Source organism: Protopterus annectens, chromosome 6.part1 (assembly GCF_019279795.1).
Source record: "Protopterus annectens isolate FY-2018-M chromosome 6.part1, PAN1.0, whole genome shotgun sequence".
NCBI classification, from domain to species: Eukaryota; Metazoa; Chordata; order Ceratodontiformes; family Protopteridae; genus Protopterus; species Protopterus annectens.
In genome coordinates this window covers 66,250,858-66,272,210 of record NC_056738.1, presented here as the reverse complement: position 1 = coordinate 66,272,210, position 21,353 = coordinate 66,250,858, and the positions used below count along the sequence as shown (strand labels likewise).

Genomic DNA, 21,353 nt, shown 5'->3' with positions numbered 1-21,353 from the left:
CCAAGGCACTCCTCATAGCTCTGAAGGCCGGACCCCCAGAATCCTGGGAGGGTCCAGTCTCCGGAGCCATGATAGCAGACGGAAGTCCCGCGGCCGAAGCACCGAGAGGGAGGCTTGGAACCGACAGCATTGGTCCCGAAACTTCACCCCCGGGCCCGGCCGAAGAAGTCCGTGTGCTAAACTCGGACCCGAAGGCCGGGGTTGGAGTAAGGGTCAGAGCCGACCCTAGGATCTCTACTGGCTCCATCAGCACCTGCTCCGACGGAGCCGAAGCGGTCGGAGGAGAAATGGCAATGGAATGGGCTATCGGCTCCGAAGCCAATTGGGTCGGAGCCGAAACAAATTTCTGAAAGTCTGGGGACTGGAAAAGTCTTTGGAGTACCCTGTCTATGTCCGAATCTGACATCCTTGATGACCTGGAAGAGACCGAACGGGTCCGAGTAGGCCTCTCCAACGGCTCCAAGGGACTAGGGGACCGGCTCTGAATCGACTCGATAATTATCGGCGCCGACGGAGTGTCCAAACCAATTTCCATCGGTGCCGAAGAGGGCTTCGGCGCCGAGGAGGAAGTGTCTGAGTGGACAACCTTCATCGGCTCCAAGATCAGTGGAGCCGATGAAGATGACCCGCCTCTCGAGGCCCCAGCCGTCGGCTCCGAACCCAGAGGAGTTGAGGCTGGAGGCATCGAGGCAGACCGTTCTGCCCTCGGCTCCGAAGTCCGTGGAGCCGAAGGAGAAGCCTGCCTATGTCTTTTGGCGGTCGGTTCCGACGGGCTGGTCGGAGCCGACGCCCTTTTCTTCTTTGCAGGAGAAGGAGAGGAAGCTAAAGCCTCTTCAAATGAGGGTTTAATAAGGCCTTTTAAAATAAGTTTATTTTTCCTCTCTTGGAGGACCCTCGAGGAAAACGCATGGCACACGCTACAGGACTCCTGCAAATGTTTGGCGCCCAAACAGTACACACAGAGAGAATGGTCATCTGTTATTGACATCTTGAAACTGCACTTAGTGCACTTTTTAAATCCTGAAGGCCTAGGAGCCTGTGACATTATGGCAACCAATTTAGTGACTAGCTAAATCAAACACACTAAATATCACAGAAAAAATTCTCTTTTCTTTTCTTTTTGAGAACCGTTTTTCTGAGAACCAAAGGCTGTCACAAAAATAACTAAAGGGATCCAAAAATCCCTAAATAAATGGACTTGAACAACAACGGACTGACAGGGGAAGGCCCTTCAACTCAAAGGGGACCTCTAGTCAGAAAAACGCAATCACCACACAAATATTAAAACAGAAAATATCCACTCATACACAAAAACACGAGATAGCTGTTAAAACAGCTTTTTGTTGAATTTTTAGGAAATTCCTGACAGGAAAGTAAGTGAAGAAAACACTACTTAGCTCAGCCAGCTCGAGACCACGTCTTTGCTTGTTAGCGGCAAACGAGATCTGGGGGACTGGTAGTGGTGCATCCTGGGATATAGTAAGCTCAGCCAATAAGAGACTTCGCTCTTTGGCATAAGCGTGCCGAGTCGGCTCCGAACCCATCAGTCAGAATGTAGGCGAGATAGGATCACATAACATCTTGCAGTTTTTTCCTGGATCTTTCCCAAAATTAAAGCCAAAGTGTCACACAGAAATCACCTATGGACCATCTGCCATAAAATGAAACTGCCCATTGACCTTCCATAATTTCATAAAGATAGAAATCAGGTTACATCTTTAAACTAAGAACCAGGAAATTATCCACTAATGAGAAAACAAACTCAACTAAAAATGAAATATGAAACTGAAGAAATGTGCACAGACTGGGATAAATATGCAGGGGGAAAAGCAAAATCCAAATGTAAAACAAAATGACCATAATATACTAGCGCAAGATAAAAACTAATTTTCTTACCAAACAAATAAAACAGGTAAGTGCTTTTTTGAAGTTTTCTTTGATATATTCAGAGACACAGATTGAATTCCTAGATATACTTATAAACAGACAAGCAGATGGGTCATTGTGCACCTGAATTTATAGAAAGCCATATTATAGGTTCATAGGTGCATAGGTGTGTACTAGGCTAATGACCCTGGAGTCTTTACAAGCCTAGCTCATAGGATTACCCTGGCATTGTGCTACCCGACCTTAGTTCCTAGTGCCTCTGTCAAGTAACGCCATTGAAGTGAGCCCCGGGGTGAATTTTCTATTTCCCATCCACGCATCAAAATTTCTCTTGAAGAGGGACAGTGAGGTGCTCTGCTTGACATGTATGGGAAGTCTGTTCCAGAGCATGGGCTGTCTCTGTGTTATGAACTTGTCTCTCCAGCATGTTCTGTTGATTGTGGGAATGAGGTTGAGGTCTCTGGAGTGTGTGGTGCGGAGTGATTGGGATTTCTTTAGATGTAGCATTTCTAACAGAGCTGGGTCAGACCTGGCTTTGTAAGTCAAGCAGAGATCACCTCTAAATAGGCAATATGATACAAAGAATAGTTGGAGGTTTTTGAGTCTGTCTATAAAGAACAAGTATTTAAGGCCTAGGATCCTTTTTGTGAGGTACTTTTGTGGCCTCTCCAGTTGTTGCAGGTGTATAGTGAGGTACATGCCAAATGGGACATTGTACTTGATGAATGGCCTAATGAGGGAAGAGTAGAGGGAGACAATGACCTCTTTCTTCCTGGATGCAAAACCCTTAGTAATGAGATGTGCCACATAGAAGGACTTTCTGACCACAGTGGCAATGTGGTGGTCAAAAGAGTGGTTGCTGTCAACCTGTGTTCCCAGATATCTTATAATGCCTTCTGTGGTCAGTGGACTACCATCAATGTGGTTATTCAAGGGAACCATTTTTTTCCCAAGGGGGATGACGACACATTTTTTGGCATTGAGCTTAAGGCCATGGTTCTGACACCAGTCGTTAGTCTCAGTGAGGCCTCTCTGTAGGATGTCAACATCACTTGGGTAGTTAATAATAGCTCCCAACTTGTAATCGTCTGCGAACTTTGTCAGCCAGAGTCCCTTCATGTTGACCTGGACTTCAGAGAACTAGATACCAAATAGGAGAGGACCCAGGACTGAATCCTGAGGGACTCCACTCGTGGCTGGTCAGCAGTCTGAATTGCAGTCAGCTACTTTCACACTGTGGGTTCTATCTGTGAGCCAGTTTGCAACCCACCTAGTGATATAGGGGTTGATGCCCAGCTTAGTAAGTTTTTCTATGATTCCTGAGTAGGGAACTGTATCAAAGGCCTTGGCCAGATCAAGGTAGGCTGTGTGAACCACTGTGCCTTCATCCACAGCTCTGGTGACTGACTCAAAGAAGTCATCCAGGTTGAACAGGCATGATCTACCCTTCACAAAACCAAACTGTGTAGGATCCAGAGTTTGGAGAGTCCCTATATCCTTGTTTATTAGGTCCATGATGATGTGTTCCATAGCCTTGTATCAGACTTGTCAGACTAATGAGGCAATAGTTCCCAGGGTCTGTAGTTGCACCTCCTTTGTGGAGAGGGATGACTGTAGCAGTGCACCATTCGATAGGGACAAAGCCTGATGTGAGGCTGGGATTGAACAGGGCGCACAGGTCAGGTGCCAGTTCACTCTGTAGTTCATGTAGAACACAGCCACGGATATTTTCAGGTCCCACAGAATCTGTATTCTTGGCCTTGGACAGTGCTGTTTTAACCTGTGCAACAGTAATACTGGGTGCCTGGAAATCTACTGGCATTGTGATTGGTACTTTGTGGGGGGGGAGCTGTAAAGCTGGCACTGAATCTGTTGGCCAGTATATTGGCAGTATCTGTTAGCTCAGTATAAAAGGTACCATTGTACAGTAGCTCAGAGCAAATCTGGGTATTGAAGTGGAGATTCTTTTCATAACTATAGAAGGCCTTGTGGTTGTCTTTACTATCTGCTGCAATTTTGTTTTCATAGCTAGCTTTAGAGGATTTGATGAGGGATCTCAAACTTTTGTTGAGTCTGATAAGGGAGTTTTTCCAGTCTTGGGACTTCAGTTTCTTCCTTTTGTATATGGCAAGGGACCACCAGATTGGCTTCCTTTTTTTGAGGAGAGCATCTTGGTTCTACTGTGTATGGTGAGATCCATATAGTTGTATACCTGTTCGTACAATGCATTGGTGTATAATTCAGCGGTCATGCAACTATTCTCCATTTGCATAGGTGACCTGAAGTTAGCCACCTCTTTTTTTAGGAGCCCAGAGTTAGCTTTGGAGAAGTTTTTCATGGTAGTTACCTTTGCGGAGTGGGTGGGAGGAATATGGATTTCCAAGGTGATTAGTTTGTGGTCGGATCTAACCAGAGAGGAGTTGACTATTGGTGTAAAGCAATGGTCGCCCTACCTCTAGTGAGGGCAAGAATGAACTGGTCCACGCCATTGGAATTAATGAATTACAGGAAGCGTTGGGCAGGTGTATTGGTACATGAGTAGTTTTCCCAGTTAATGGAGGGGGAGTTGAAGTCACCCAGCATGAGAGTGTTAGGTTGGACCCTAATATTCTCCAGGATGCTTAGGAATGTGGAGTGTGAGTCTTGGGACATGGTTGGAGACCTATAGCAGGCTACAACCTGAATTGCTGTCTTACCCAATGTTAGTTGCACCTGAAGTATCTCAGATGTGTTTTGTTGGGCTTCCAGTCTGGAGGTGTGTGCATCCTTTATGAATATGGAAACACCACCACCTCTGGAGCTTTGGTCCATGTTCTGGGGCCGAAAGGTGTGAAATGAGTTATAGCCTGGTAGTGCAGGGGTGCTTTCTGCTGCCTTGAACCAGGTCACTAGTACAGCACAAATGTCAATGTTCTCCATTTTAAGGAGTGCTTTGAGTGAGTGCAATTTGAGATTTAGACTTCTAGTGTTGAGCAGCATGACCCTCAGATTGCTTTTGTTTGTAGCTGTTATGATGGTAATTTGGTCTTTGGAACACCACCTAAAAAAGGCACTATACGGGTGGTAAGAGCTTTGGCCAGTATTCGGAAGCCCAGGGGTGACAGATGCAGGCCATCTCTGGAAAAGCATCGAGGTCTGTCAATCATGTTATCCCAGGCAGACAGATACTGGATCCCCTTAGAATGACACCAGAAACTTAGCCAGTTGTTGAAATCAATCATTTTCTGCTTGTACTGTGGTTTCATTCTGGGTGATGGTAGGATGCTGCTCAGGGTTAGGGTCATACCCGTCTAGGCTACATAATCCGAGAGCTCCTTCATGTCTCCTTTCATGTAGTCCAGGGAGGTACATCTCAGGTCATTCACACCCACATGTACAATGACAGTCATATTTGTACCTCTTGTTGAGGGACCTGAGTGCATGCATTATGTGGTGGATCCTGGTGCCTGACAGGCAGCTGACTGTTACTTTCTCCTTATTCAACCTAGTGAGTGGGACATCAGTGTGCCTCACTATTGAGTCACCTATGACTAGTGTGTTGGACATGCTGTTTTGCCTTAGGGGCTTTGGTCGAGTGGCACACTGTTTAGGAGAGTTATGTGTCTCGTGATTAGTCATGTTATAGTGGTCGAATGTATTTCTGCCTTGGAGGTCCTGCTGTTTGGGTAGATTTTTATTGAGAGCCTCCATGAAGGTGGATGTGTGGTTTGTATTTTTATGTGAACGCAGTGCTGGTGTGTGTTCTGGAGGGCTATGTGTTCCATGTGGTGTGGTGCAAGTGTTGACCTTCTTCTCTTGACCAGCTATTCCGGTCTTGGCTGTTGAGTGTGTGGCTTCCAATTTGGATATATAAGTGCATGTCTCGCAAGTCTGAGTGTTGGGAGGTAAGAGGAGAGGCTTGTCAGTGTACATAAGGCAGTTGCTACATTGCCTCAGGATGCCCAAGTTCACCGGGTTAATATGAGAAAGCACAGGGAACTGACCTTTAGACATGCCTGGAGGGGTGGGAATTAATAATAAGTACTGGAGCTGTTTTCTTGTAGAACATTTAGTGCTGGTAGCACTTTTGTGCGCTACAATAATTGCTACAAGAAGTCTGGTAAAGTGCTAAACTAATAAACTAGTAAAAGTGCAGGAGAGGAAAGAGCTAGCAGATCTAAGGGAAAAATTGAAGAGCAGACTTTGGCACTGCTCAGTAGCTTACAAACAGTCCTGGATACAGCAAATCTGTATCTGGATTAGACTAGTTACAGGAAAGCCAGGAAAAGTGCAGCTGCTTTATACAATGACATTATTTGTTTTAAATAATTTCATTACATAATAACAATAATCTAATCATGTATGTAGGCAATATTGGATTTATCCATGGCTGGCATTCCACTGGGTTCTTTGCTTGACCCCTTCTTCTTCACTTTATTCATTAACACGAGGGTGCAGCATTTTCGTGATGCCAGACTGACTCAGTATGCTGTTAATGCTACCATCCCTCTTATAGCAGATACCACCTCTGTAATCAGTTCTAAACTGAGTACATTCAACTTTGCATGGTTCTTGTTAAGGTCTGCTGATTTATATCTCAGCACCAAAAAAACTAAAGCCATACTTTTTATCAGTAAGCATCCCACGTCTAAGAGTGATCTGTTATTTCCAAAATGCAAATGCAATCCATATATTCATTCTTTTCATTTCACAATTGAAGTAGTTAGCTCCACCAGATTACCTGGATTAACCAACGAGAATCAATTCAAGTTTCATAAATGTAGACATACTGCAGTAACACAGGCAAAGCAGAAAATCTGATGTTTTTTCAGGCTAGGGCGTTTCTTCAGTTTTCATCTTTGTACTATCTCAACATGTTTTGTGATAGTTCTTTACTATTCTGTGCATATATTCATCAACCTGCAGTCTTTCTTCTTCACTAACTTGAGCAAGTTGCAGTATGACTGCTAGATTTATAGCTGATTTCCATGGAAGAACCCACTCTTCCTTGTTCCAGTTTTCAGTGGCTTGAATTCAACTAATGTCTATCCATAATTCAACTAAAATTTAGCCACACTCTATTAAATTACCCCAGATATCGTCCTGTCATGCAATGGTGCTAACCACACTGTGGCCTTAGAGTGGCACTCAGGTTTCTCACATCCATGCCTAATTTCCAGAATCCATTTGTTGGAGGATTCTTGTTCTTCCCCTTTCCACTAACTGCCAGCCATCATCCATCCAGTGATTAATCAGCAGTTTTAATCTCCTGTACTGTGACAGTAAAACGCAGGGCATCATTGTCCACGCAGCCATCTTTTTTTAGTCCTAATTTCCACCCCAGTGGTTAATGTAGATGCTTGCATATACAAGTGCCTTTTATGCCTGCTTTTGTGGGTGTGCATTTTCCCACAGATGATTTGTGGAGGCTAACATATAAATGATGCTTGGTAGAGGCAAACTTATGTCTTAGCTCATACTTTACATCCCATACAACTCTGTCTCCAGTAGATGCTGGCATTGCAGTGGGCTAGATCACTTTCCTGTGTTCACAGCTCACTCCCATCCCCCCATACCTGGCTATGTTATATAATTAAGAGCTCTGCAATTGCAGATGCTATGTCTGCAGGCAGAGGCAATGAATCAGGAAATGAGTGAACAGAGACCCATGAGGCATCTGTATGGACAAACACTAAAATTAGCACTTAAAAGTAGAAGTGACAAGCAGCTCAGTGAAATTAAATGGAGGCTGTTACATTGAAGGGAATACAAGCAGATACATTCCTAGTAGTCACTACTATTTCAGTATAAACAATATAATGTCAAATCTAGCAATTTAATGGTAGCCCAGGTACTTTTTCTTAAGGCTAAAAATCAGTTATTTGAGAGTATGAACGCTTTTTTTTTTCATATCTGGGAGGGACATTGAGATGGGACAGGAAAGGATGTTTAAGGGTGCAGGATGATTAAACCTAACTTTAGGAAGGGTAAAGCATGTGGGTGTCGATGTCTGTCTGGGACATCTCTCCAAATATTGAGACATAACTTTCCTTTTTGGAAAATGTATGTGTGTATGTATATATATATATATATATATATATATATATATATATATATATATATATATATATATATAGTTGTGAGTTAAAAGAGTTTGCGAAGCAAGAAATGAAAATGTACATAGTATTTTGTTTTTTAAATGTTTTTATTGAAACAAAAAGATTGGGAAGTTGTGATGACCCTAATCAGAGATGAAAAGCTGCAATGGCAAACATCAGTATGTGTATATAAGCTGCAAGTTGGAAACATATTACAACAATTCTCATGTAGAATATGTGAAATCAATAACATTTTATCAGAATTACTGCTTTATCAGTCATATCATACAATGTGAATGGCATTCTAGGCATGCACAAGAAGCAGAGCACTGGATTATATTAAGAAGTGTAGTGTACACATAGCAATGTTACAGGAGACACACTTATAAAGAGCATGTGAATTTGTCAAAGAAATGACTTCAAAATGGACATTCAGCAATGCAGCAGGGGCAAAGGAAAATGAGATTAATACTACTGATTACAAAAGGGTCTCCAACACTGATAGATGAGAAGAAAGACAACAACGATGTGTGGCAATAAAGGGTTAATGGTGGGGAATAATGATCACATTGGCATGTATTTATATTCCCCTTAACATAAATATTAAAGAGTTTAGGAGAATTATGGGACAGGTAATCAACTCTCAACAGGGAATATTATTTATGGGTGGGGACTGGAACTTGATATTCAATAATGGTGGTGTATCAGGGTGCCTAGAGGGAAAAACAGAACAAAAGAGCGTAGTTATCAGAATATTTGGAATGGAAGACATGAAATTATTAGCATGATCTCAGACAGAATTTACATATTATTCTCCCAGGTAAAATAGCTGGGTTGGACTGGACAGAATCTATATTTCACAGGATCATAGGCATCCAATTGAACATTTTAAAACAGCTCCAATAACTATTTCAGAACATGCACCAATAAAGACTAACATAAAGAGGCAGGGTAATGAAGTCAAAATGAGACACTGGTGCTTTCTTACTTACTTACCTATTATAAAAGAAGAATTTAAAGAATTGGTAGTGGAAAGGATTCAAAAGTTGCTAGGGAATGTACACATTTCTTCAGAAGGGATAGCTGAGGAGTGGGATAAAATGAACATAGAATTTAAAAGTGTGGTCAAAGTGAGAGAGAAAGGGGAATCCTATGGAACAAGAAGGGGTGCAATTGTTGAGTGCTAAAGGGAAATAACTGATTAGTTAGATAATATGCATGAGTTTATAAAAGTCTCTATTAAGCATGTTTTTGATAACAATCCTAGAGCACAAAAAGTATTATCACAATGACTTAGCCAATAGAAAATGTAAAGGGATGCTACCAGACTTAGGGACCCTATGGCTAGAAAAATAACCAGAGATATTTTAAAGGTACTAGAGATATTCTGGAAATTCTTCAAACATATGTATAGAGTGAAGGGATGGGAGAACCAAGAAAAATTCAAATATAGAAATATTTATGGAAGACTTAAATATGTCAAGGTTAGAGGAAGATGGGGCTCAAGAATTAATAACTAAGATAGGAGGGAATGAGATAAATGGTGCTGTATAATCAATCAACAGGGAAGACTACATGAACAGATGGTATTTCTATGGAAATCTGGAAGTTAGGAGGGGAAGAAAATGGTAAAGACCTGGACTTTTTTAATAATATTTTAAAAGGAATGACAGTACCAGCATATTGGAAGAAAGCTGTGGTGGTTGTACTACTCAAAGAGGGTAAAGACCCTTTAATTCTAGCTTCATATAGACCAGTTTCAATTCTAGGATAAGATTATAATGCCGTTATGTGTATACTAGCTAAAAGGATGGCTAGGGTGTTACCAAAACTGATAGATATGGGGCAATGTAATTTTGTGGAGGGGAGGCAAGCATTTTGATTGCATTAACAAAATGATGATTCAAAGGGAAGCAGAGACAAGAACACCCAATTATTGCTAGTGGGTCCTGATGCAGAGAAGGCATTTGTTAGAGTCAGCTGGAATTTTATAAGCAGAGCAGGGGCAGCAAATGCATTTCCCGATAGAATAATGGGGTTAGCTACAAATAAATATGAAGGTTCAGAGGCTAGAATCAAAGTGAGAGGATTCCTTTATGACAAGCTGTGTTTGAACAGAGGAACCAGGCAGGAGTGTCCTCTTTCTCCTTTATTTGCTTATACTTACAGGCATTGGCAGAGAAAAAATGGACTTAGTTATTCAAGGAAATAATTGGTATGACACTGAAGAAAAATTAACCTTATTTGCTGATATTATATTGTACTTGATACAGCTAGAAAAAGAAATTTCAGTGCATTGGCACATTCTGAGATAGTTTTGTTTTTTCAGGATATAAAATAAGCAAAGATAAAACACATGCTATAGCAGTAAACTGTCTTCCTATACACAAATTGGCTCAGCAGTACCCAAATTTATAGGGACACGATAAGCTGAAGTTGTGATGCCCGTGCCCTGGCCCAGCAATCAAGGAGCCTCAATCCTCACCACTAACACCAGTGAGGGGCATCTCATATAGGAGGAAAGGATAACAAATACACACAGTAAAGTGCAATTTCCCTTAAGAGCACACAGAGATCACAGTCATTTCAGAGCTCGTTGCTCCCTTCCTCTCCAGGTCCCCAATAAGACTCCCCACTGGCACAGCTATAGGGTCAAGATCTCAGCCTAATGGGCAAGCAAAAACCTCCAGCACCCCCCTCTGTCCAACCAGTGCTTTGTGTCCATGCCCAAGTAGCTCACACACACACACACACACACACACACACACACACACACACACACACACACACACACACACACACACACACACACACTTTGAGAAGAGTTTATACAACCTCACAGACACTCCTGGGAAAGGTTGGCACAGGTTCTCCAGCTGTGCCCATTTTTCCCAGACTATACGATAGTACCAGCTGCCACCACCGACTAATATTTATCAGCTACTCAAAGGCCCTTAAAAGGGTATCCAGTTATTACTGTGCAATATTATTATCCAATTGGTAGTATAGCCCAGGGCTAAAGATATTGGAGTGGCTTTGTACAATTTTACCAAAGGCATGCAGGTACTCTAAAGAGCTTAACTTATATCTACAAAAACAGCCACAGTTGAAAGGGTTTAAAAATATTTAATAACAAACAGTCAAAACACAAGACAATACTTTTTACTACACGGTGCTAGTCAAGAGTTCAGAGATCACAGAGAAATTCTTAAAATAATTCAGTAGTACAGGTCTGACATTACAGAAGCCACTTAGTCTAATCTCACTAGTTTCTAGCTATTTCTAAGAGAAAACACAAGTCTAAGATAAGCTTACATATAGAGCAAGACAGTGCTGGTGAGTTGGATGGTCAAGACAAAAATACTTAATGATCTCTGATTCTCTGTTTTTAAAATCACATTCCTGGTTCACATTACATCATTCTTCACTCTTCCCTGGGATCCCAGGCTAACAGAAACTACATTTACATTCTTCACCTCTGGGCAGAAACCAGAGCAATAAAGGACATTTATGCATGCAAATTCTGGCCATTAACTCTAGCCTTAAAACAATAGGCAGGATGCCTCACTCTAGACTTACTGGCTCCGAGTTTTAACATCAAAAGGTCACAACATGCTTTACTTGGTCAGTAGAGTGCATGGGTGCCAGAACCATAGAGTGAGGGGGGAGGGGAGCCCCCCACTTTTTTGCAGACTCTGGCCCAATTAGTTTGTTTTCCGCACCTCCCAACTGCCACAATGACGTGCGAGCAGAAAGGATTATTCAGAAGCTGCAGTGATGACGTCAGCACGTATATCTGGTTTGTGAGTGGGAACGGATTATTCAGAAGCTGTTTGCAAACAGGAACAGCAAAGATTATTTAGAAGTTGTCAAGGATTATTCAGAAGGTGTCAATGTCCGGCACGGGATTATTCAGAGTCTAGCTGCATCTGTGGATTGCAATTGGATTATTCAGAGTGGTGTTTGCGAGCAGGATTAGTCAGAGTGTAGCTGCGTCTGTAATTACAGAGTGGAACGGGAAGGATTTACTTTCAGAAACTGAATACTGGTGGCTAGAGGTACTCAGGCTTAAACCATGTACCTTGGGTACAGGAAAAAAGAGCCTAAAGTCCCCAGCCACCATCACTTGTGAATTTATGCCTCACATTTTTGTTCTGTTCCTCTTCTGGTTTGGTAAAAACAAAACCTTTTATTCTAGCAATTTTCTAAGGTTATAAAATCAGTATTTGAAATGTGTCCCTATTTTGGGGCTGTATTCCCCCATTATTGGCTTTGTTCTGTATTTTTGTGCTAATAGGTTGAGAGCTATGGCGAGAAGTGAGAACTGAATTCACTAAATGATGTGATAACCATTTACATTTGTCTTCCTGTCTTTCAAGAATCAGCTGGTTTAGCTTAGTTGTATGTTGCTCTGACTGTAGTGTACAGGGTTCTGGGTTCAATACTTGACAGTGAAATGCATGGTGGTAACACAACATTGTATGCAAGCAACTTTCCAAAATAACTTCAAGAAGCTGTGGAACATGCCTATGGCTTACACTCTATTGTGATTCTGTATTTATATATTGTGTGTATAAGTAGACTGTTATCATGGAAATGTTCTGAATAGGGCAGTTTTGTCATTATTGGTGCATGCATTTTGCTTCTTTGCCTACTGGAAAAATGTTCAAACAATAAATTTAAAATGCAATTGTGTGTGGAAGTAGACAGTTATCATGGAAATGTTCTTAATAGGGCAGTTTTATCATTATTGGTGCATGCATTTTGCTAAATTGCCTACTGGAAAAATGTTCAAACGATAAATTTAAAATGCAGTTGCATGTGGAAGTAGACCTTTCTGATGGAAATGTTATGAATAGGGCAGTTCTGTCATTATTGGTTAATGCATTTTTGTTTCATTGCCTACTGGAAAAATGTTTAAACAATACATTTAAAATGCACTGTAACTTAAGTCTAACAAGTGTGTTGTATTATGCAAGGAATATAATTTAATACAATCAGGAAGGTGAATCAAGGAATGCATACATGTATGCATGGCCCTAAAAATGTGCTTGAAAACAGCCCAAAGTGTGAAAGGCTCAACATCATGGGCAAATTTTAAGCTTTACTCTTGTTACCAAAGCAATGGATGAAGGTAAAACAGTTCACACCACATTACCTTGACCTGGCCATGCCTTTTGACACAATCCCCAACTCAGGTGTAGTACAAAAGATGAATAATGTAGGAGCAAACACTTACATCACCAGCTGCATTGCCAACTTGGCTCACAGGATGCAGGAGATCAGAACAGGGGAAGAGACCAGTCACCAATGGAGTCCCCCAGGGTTCGGTGCTGACACTTTTTCTATTTGGCATATACATCTCAAAAGTAAAAGGAAATACCAAAGAGTTTTGGCCAGCTAAGTTTGAGATTACTGCAAGCTTGGAGAAGTTATCGAATCCCCAAATGACTTAACCATCATGCAAGAAGGTTTGTACCAAATAATAACTGGTGTCAAAATCATGACAATGCCCTCTGAGAACTGATCCAATTGTTTGGCATTTGGGAATTTGTGTGTACAGTGACCTAACTTTTGCCCAACATGTGCCCAGAGTCATAAGAAAGCCTTTCTATATTGTACAGCTAATAAACAAATTGTTTGTAACTAGATCTAGAGATGTTATTGTCCCCCTTTACAAAGCTCTCATTATGTCAATCATTTTGTATAATGCCCACTTTGGCATGTATCTGTCCAGCCCCATGCAACAATTGGAATACCTTCAGAGATACCTTACTAAAAGGATGCAAGTCCTAAACAATAGGTCTTGTATGGACCACCTCAAAGATTTATTACTATACTCAGTATCCTACACAGTGCTTAGACGTGACATGTCTGGCATACAAAGTATCCTCCGACATAATACAGATGAACCTACTGAACATCAGCAAGTCAAATGGCATCAGAAATACTCAGTCCAGATATCTAAACTGAATGTGGAGAGATGGATATATATCACAGAGGCTGCCACTATTCCAGAACAGACTATCCATAAAAATAAAGCAAAGCTCATCCATCCATATTCAAATGCAACTTGGATCTAAGGATGGGTAATAGAAAATGTACTCCAGGATTTCCCCTCATGCCACTAATGGATAGAGGCAGTTCCTAAATGCTGCATCCCTTACATGGCCCCCTCACATTATCTATGGTATGATCACAGTTGTTCTCACTAGGGCTAATATACAATTATCAGCCATAGGGATAGTGAAGACCAATCAGAAAATGTTAATTCAAGCACCAAAAGGGAACTGGCTAAGCTTAAAATGTCCTCCAAGTGAACCTATGTTGGGGTAGCAAATAGTTATATAAAATTATCCTTTTTAGTTCACTAAGCACCCCTGTCACCCCTCCACCCCCCAGTCTTTAACAGCTTCCGGCACCTCTGGTAGAGTGCACTGTTGTTAAATTATTTTCCAGTTCCACATGTAACACTATTTTTACCATTTAAGACAACAAGCCTGTGGTTTACATTAATATTTACAGATGACAGAATTATTTCCAAAATTCTATCTGTCTAGGCTGGCAGCCTTCACCCATCTTTATCCAATATTCACAGAAGTATTTAGGTGTTTGGATTTAAAAATATTCTATTATGGCAGCTAAGGCTATGTAGGAAGAGACTAAACAGAAAATTACAAAAAAGTGAGAAGTTGGAAGCTCTTGACTATGAATATAGATAGTAAGACGCAGTGAAAACATTTGTAGCCCCTTTAGTATTGTACATAGATCAGGAATGTTTTTATTAACATAGTAGAAGCTGCGGACCATAAAAATATAATGAATTGAAGGAATTTATTTGGGAGGGAAAGAGGGCAGGAATTAAGTGGGCTAAACTGTTTTTCCACATAGAACAAGGTGGTTTAGGATTAACAGATTTGAGGGGACACTATATAGATACAAAAGTACGTCTCATATACATAACATAGGCAGAAGACTACAATTCAAAGTAGAAAGAAATGATGCTGAAACAGGGATGAGTTCATGAAAGAAGGATAGAGGAATTGTTTGGATGTAGGCACTAAAATAACGACCATAGAAAAGATTATATTTACAAAGTTCCAAAAAATATGTTGAGAACTATGCCAACAAAGGAATGGAAAAAAGACATTTTGCCAACAGGGACGACTGCATGTAGGGGCATGGAAACAGGCAAGAGGGAGGTAGAACTTATTGGTGAAAATTAGAGGAGGAACCAAAGTATTGGGAGTAGATAACTAGGGATGAAAGTCAATGAGTGGGATGAGGCCAAGCAGAAGTTTGGACTGTAGCTTGGAGACTGTCTTCCCTAGCAGGGATTGATAATAGAGTATAGGCAAAGAGAAAGAGACTGCAGTATGTTAAATGAAAGACCATCTCTGGTTCAGTTTATAGTAGAGTCTGGAACAGAAGCTGCAGAAAAAATGGGATAATTAGTAGGGTATATAAAATAATGTAGTATAACTATAAGAATCAACCAGAAGAAGCTAGAGAAGACTGGGAAGTGGGAGTGCAGTACAGTAGCTAGGGCATGGCTAGAGGGGCAACTGCCCTGAATGTAAAGTGCTGGGGTATGATCAGCTGATCCTGCTTTTTCTGTAATATATACCAGCTTTACATTTGTGGTCAGACCTCAGTGCTGTACTGCACCATGTGTGGTCTTAACTGTAACAAGTACTTTGCTACAATTTAAATGTAAATATATATATATATATATATATATATATATATATATATATATATATTTTGTTTTTTTTTAAGTAAAACCTGAGTACTGTATGATAGACCAGCTGTGCTTGAGTTTATAGTTGAGTATATTTCTTTGTTTAACAAAGAATGACAGGAATAAGGGTTGGGACAGGGTGCAGAGATAAAACCTGATTAGCTCCTGTTCAGGTACCTGACTGTAGACCTTTTTTTTTCTGTTCTTTGCTTAAATAGTGGGGGTGGGGAGTGTGGATTAGATACTGTCTGCTGGGGTGCTAGTTCATCAAACTGGCATAGGGTGCTGACTGAGCCAGCTATGCCTTTGTGAGAATGGAAAGACAATGTACAAAGAATGGGAGGATGTTTATATTGCTCTCGTGTATGCAACAAAATCTAGTAGGTTTAGGATTTTTGCATGGAAGTGTTTACATAGTTATTTTTATGCCCTAAGCAGATTTCAGAGAATTTTCCATAGGTAGACACCAATTGATCAAGGTGTGATGGGAAAAACATGGGTACTTGGAAACTGTGTTTTGGGAATTCAATGAGTTGATAAATTTTAGAAATTCCTTACAGAATACTTTGGTAGAAGTGTTGGGGAAGCAAATTATTTTAACTAGGGAAATGATGCTTTTGAGCTGGGATATGGAAATTAGCACAGTAATACCCTACTAAGTTTAATGCTTTTAGTTGCAATATATATATATATATATATATATATATATATATATATATATATATATATATATTACATAATGAAAAGCAAAAACAAAACCAACTGTAGCAGAATTACTGAGTGATGTAAAAGAGAAAAAAAGAAATGGAGGTTGGATCTTTAGAAAAGTGAGGAAGGAAATTACATAGAAACAAATGTGATCTTTGTAATGATTTGTTTTCTCTTTTATAACTGAATATGCATTCATGTCACTATGTAATACATGTTGTTAAAAAAAAGATGTTTAAATATTACTACAGTACTTCATTTAAATAGCAGTAGTATGAAATGTGACCCAAAACATGATGATCATATGCAACACCGCATCAAAATTTGCTTCATCAGTGGTGGCACTGCAATTGGAGAAATGTCCTCCATCTTGCTAATGTGAAATGACAACAGAATTGAATTATCATTAATAGGACAGCAGGAAGCAAAGCCACACATGTGTAAACAATGGCATGTGGTGTGCATATATACTCACACACACACACACACACACATACACACACACACACACAAATACAAATTATTTTTTGCTGAGTTATGGTTTTTTTTTTTTCTGCAGTGGTGCAGCCTTCAACGAGTTATTCTTTAGTCACTTGAGTTACATGTACACAAAAGAATTGGTCAAAACAACAATGGATTATTTCATTAGTATGTAAAAGGATTAAGCATTAAGATTTTTCATCTGTATATTACCCTGACCCCATATGCAAATATGGGAAAAAAGGGTTGTGGATGTATGGCTGTATGGATGGATATGGGTCTAATAGGATTAGACTGAAAACATACAATGCTTTTCAACAAAAATAGTTAAAAAGGCGAATGGGAAATATTTAGGAGGAAACTATTTGATGAATGCATCACTGAACTGGAATTTCAGTATATTTCAATATTATTCTAGAAGAATTAATTTAAATTTTAGATATTAAACATAAAACTGAATGTTCAGCCAGATGTTTTCCTTTTTAAAATGTACCTGAAGTGAGTTTTTTTTTTTTACAGAAAGTCTGGTGATAATAATGATAAAAGTGATGCTTATGATGATGATGATGGCGATGAAGACTCTGAGCAAGCCTCACGGTATAATTTACAGGATGCATTGTTTCTTAGATGTTGTCACTGAAATCATCTGCAGACTTTGTGCAGTAAGCTTAGGTTTTGCTGCTGCAGCCAGAGATGTTATGTAGACCAACAAAGAGGAATGGTGATCTACTGTAGCAGTTTTTTGATAAAGTTAAACTGCTCTAGTAAACTCACTCAGACAGAGTCCTTATTTAGCATAATTACAGTGTATGTCCACAGGAAACATCAAATGCTATAAAGGGCACAATATGTTTAAGGCTGAGTGATACCGAATTTTTAGTGCTAGGTTATTTCACTTTTGTACATTCAGGCTCTAGGTTTGCCATGACCATCGACAGAGATGTTGCAGTGTATATGATGACTAGGGCAGCTTTGAAATCATTTTTATTAAAGTAGCATCCTACAGATGCTTGACAAATTATATAGACTAAAGAGAGTGACTGAGCATATTTTATATAATTTAATAGTGAACCAGTTAACATTCTCTGCATTTGTCCATTGACTTTTAAAAATTCATGAATTTAATGAATACAAGTAAAATGTGTATATTCATGTTGTAAAAATGAATAATCAGTGTCATATTGTTGGTGTACTCACTTATCATCTGTCTTTCCTCCGATAGAAAATATCAACCCATTCTGTGATGCTACACCATGACCATATACCTTCAAGGGAAGTTTTCTGACATCAGTCCATTTCACTGCTCTAGATAAAGTGAGAGAATTGCATTATTAGATGGCATTGTATAAATAATATGATTGTAGTGTCATTGAATTAATGCAAAACTTACTTGGGATCATAGCACATCACTGTATCCAGTGTTGCTTCATTCTGTAGGTCCTTTCCACCAATTGCATAGATTAAACCATCTGCCTCTCCTAGGCCAAAAAGACACCTTGCTGATGGCAGTGGAGGAAGTCCACTCCACTCTCCTGCAATGCTGTCAAGCTGAAACAGTACGGAATACAAATCAGAGATGACCATGTGCTGTAACTGCAGTGTTCTGATTTTCAGATAACAATAAAAATCAACTTGTACATCTTGGGTATTATTTCATGCCATGCTTTTATCTGCACTACTAATGTTTCAGAAGCATCTGTGCATACAAATTCCCCACCTTTCTTTTTCTGTAAAGCTCATGACCAGTAGTCCTAGGTGATTACTGCCAGTCTTTGTTAAGCTTCTGTGCGTTTATACTTGTGCAGCTATTTTAACATTAGTGCACTATGAAACATAAGCTAAATGGTATTTTAAACTACTGTCCAGATGTTTCCATGTACACTTTTAAAGGCCATATCTCATAACAAAGTATTGATATTGTACCTCCTGCCAGCTGTAATGCAGGGAAGTCTACAGAGATGCAAATCTGCCTTTGATATTGTTTGATATTTGTACTTCGAATGTTGTCTGTACTTATTTCTAATAGCAATGACATTTTGGTCTATATTAAGCAGGAAGGCATAAAGTACATGGCACAAGAAGGTATTAGTTTTATTATTTGAACTACCATCTGTGATCATACCCCTTCCCATTACAGTGAAAAATGTTAGTCATTTTTCTGCTGACCAGGCCATAGTTCCCAGTAATTACAAGCTATTCTGTCTGATTCCCTGTGAATCTTGTTATATCAAGTAAAAAATAATCATATCACAATTTTTATAAATGTATTAACTTGGTAAGTCCATTGGACAGATGCCCTTTTCCGAGGGCAAACCAAGACTACTGTTTGGTTTAATGACTTGCTCAGAGTCATACTGTAAGCCAATGGCTATGGAAGGAATCAAACCCTGAATCAGTTGAAGGACACAGCTCATTAATACTTGGCAGCTTTAATCCTCAGTGTTAGCTGTCCATATTACCTCGAACAACAGCATGAAAGCTACAACAAGCTAAGAGCATTTTGAAAAAGCGCATTCCCCTCGTAGGATGAATACGTATAGGACCCATACAACCAGCTCTCACTTCTGTCAACTTTCTTGATAGATAAGCTCTTCATTAAATGCAAACAAAGATTCTTAGCAATAATAAATCTTAAATCAAGTTTCCTGCATCTTGCTGAGCAACATATTGTCTCCTTATCTTAATCCACTGATCAATCTAAGATGATTATGTTCTCAACTCATAGAAAATTGACTTTGTCATCCTCCCACTCAAGGAGGGTCCTCTCTTGAATTGCTCAGTTATAAGCCCATTGATATTCTTCCTCCTCTCTCTACACTTCTAGAAAGATGTGCATATAAACAAATTCTTCCCTTCGTGAACTTACATTATTTAATTTTTTAAAATATAGCATAGTTTTTGCTCTAGCCACAGTACTGAAACAGTGCTACATGCATACACAGAATTCACATGCAAAAAATTAACAACTGGGGATTTGTAGGCTGTTTCTTTAACTAAGGTCTTTAGCACAGTTTTGTACCTCAGACAAGTTTCACTTGTAGCAGCTCCTGATAGGCCCTGATGCCTAACTAGTTTCCCATTATTTATTCAGGAAACAAACGTATTACTCTGAGTCAATAGGCAGCCTTTCTAATGTGTTTGTAAAACAGCACATTTACTGCCTTTTATCCTGCTGCAGATTCAGTACACAGATGATTCTACCCTACTATTCTCTTGAAGATCTTCAAAACAGATAAAAGAATTAAAGGTCTTTTAATATAAGCATTCCGAAGTGGCTAGCTAATTTCATCAGTGCATATATTCTAGCTGTATCTGACATCAGCTGAAAGGCCTTTGAGGAATGCAAACTCCTTCAAATTAAGTTGAAACTTCCCATCCTAATTCATGCATCATCTGTTTTTAAACTGTGTCATATATTACCAGGTAGGTAATTCTATTATCTGGTTACATTTTGAATATCTATATCTATCTATCTATATATCTTACTGTAACAAGAATACTTAAAAAGAACTTGAAGGGTGTGTCAGTTAAAGACTATAAATTCCATACACAACTTACTTCTCATTAAGTTGTATGATATACTGTGCAGATTAAATCTAACAAGCTTCTCTGCATCCTTTGCATTACTTCAAGCATATTTATTTCATATTTAGCATCATCATTAAAAAAACAGGATTGCACTCCAGAAGTGGTTGAATTAAAGAAATGTACAGGTTACATGAGAGCTTGTCATTTCTTGTAGTAGTGGGTCTGAATAACAGACCAGTCATTCTTAAAACTTTAATCCTTCTTGATAGAACAGGACCAGGAAAAGTCAGACTGTTACTAACAAGTTATCGTTAGCTTTTTCAAACTGTTCACTGCGACCATTCACATTTAAAGGGGCGACACTCCTAGGGCAACACTCCTGGGATGTCAAAATAGTTATTGATGCTAAAATTAAGATGTATCACAGTGACCCAGGCACTGACATTGATAAAAGAACTGTTATTTTTGTGAAGTCCTCAATGAATGGAATAAAGTCTTCTGATTTAACAGTCATTTGCATGCTTTGAGATTTAGCCCTTGATAAACGTTAGTCATGAGAAAAATACAAACTAGAATAATATTGTCCCTAGTATTGAATCTGCCCAGAACTATTCACTGTTGTTGTCTTTCCAGTAACCATTTCACTGTCCACCTTCACACCACTTTAAACTACTGCTTATACCCTGGTGCAGGACAGTGCTGAGAGCTTTTTCAAAACAACAAACATATAGCTACAACAGTTAAGCCCTAGTCGAGTGCCAGCCTCATGTTTGCATGAACATCTACTAGACTAAAGTGTATCTGCCAGGTAAAAACCTGTGTTGGTAAACATCTCGTAGACTAGTATGCATCCTGTCTTGCTTAGTGATCTCGGTCAAACTGTGTTCAAAACACTTTCCAGTTATATTGGTTCAACTAATATTGATAATTGT

At 39.6% G+C, this 21,353-nt stretch overlaps 1 protein-coding gene across 1 annotated transcript in view; it reads right to left on the bottom strand.

Moving 5' to 3' along the window:
• The window catches only part of KLHL41 (kelch like family member 41), a 177,433-nt gene that overhangs the window by 101,344 nt on the left and 54,736 nt on the right, over positions 1–21,353 (bottom strand). Inside the window, exons 2-3 of the mRNA XM_044075489.1 lie at positions 18,284–18,441; positions 18,091–18,198 (exon numbers count right to left, since the gene is read on the bottom strand). Coding sequence (XP_043931424.1) covers positions 18,091–18,198; positions 18,284–18,441 — 266 coding nt within the window. The remainder of the gene's footprint in view (positions 1–18,090; positions 18,199–18,283; positions 18,442–21,353) is intronic.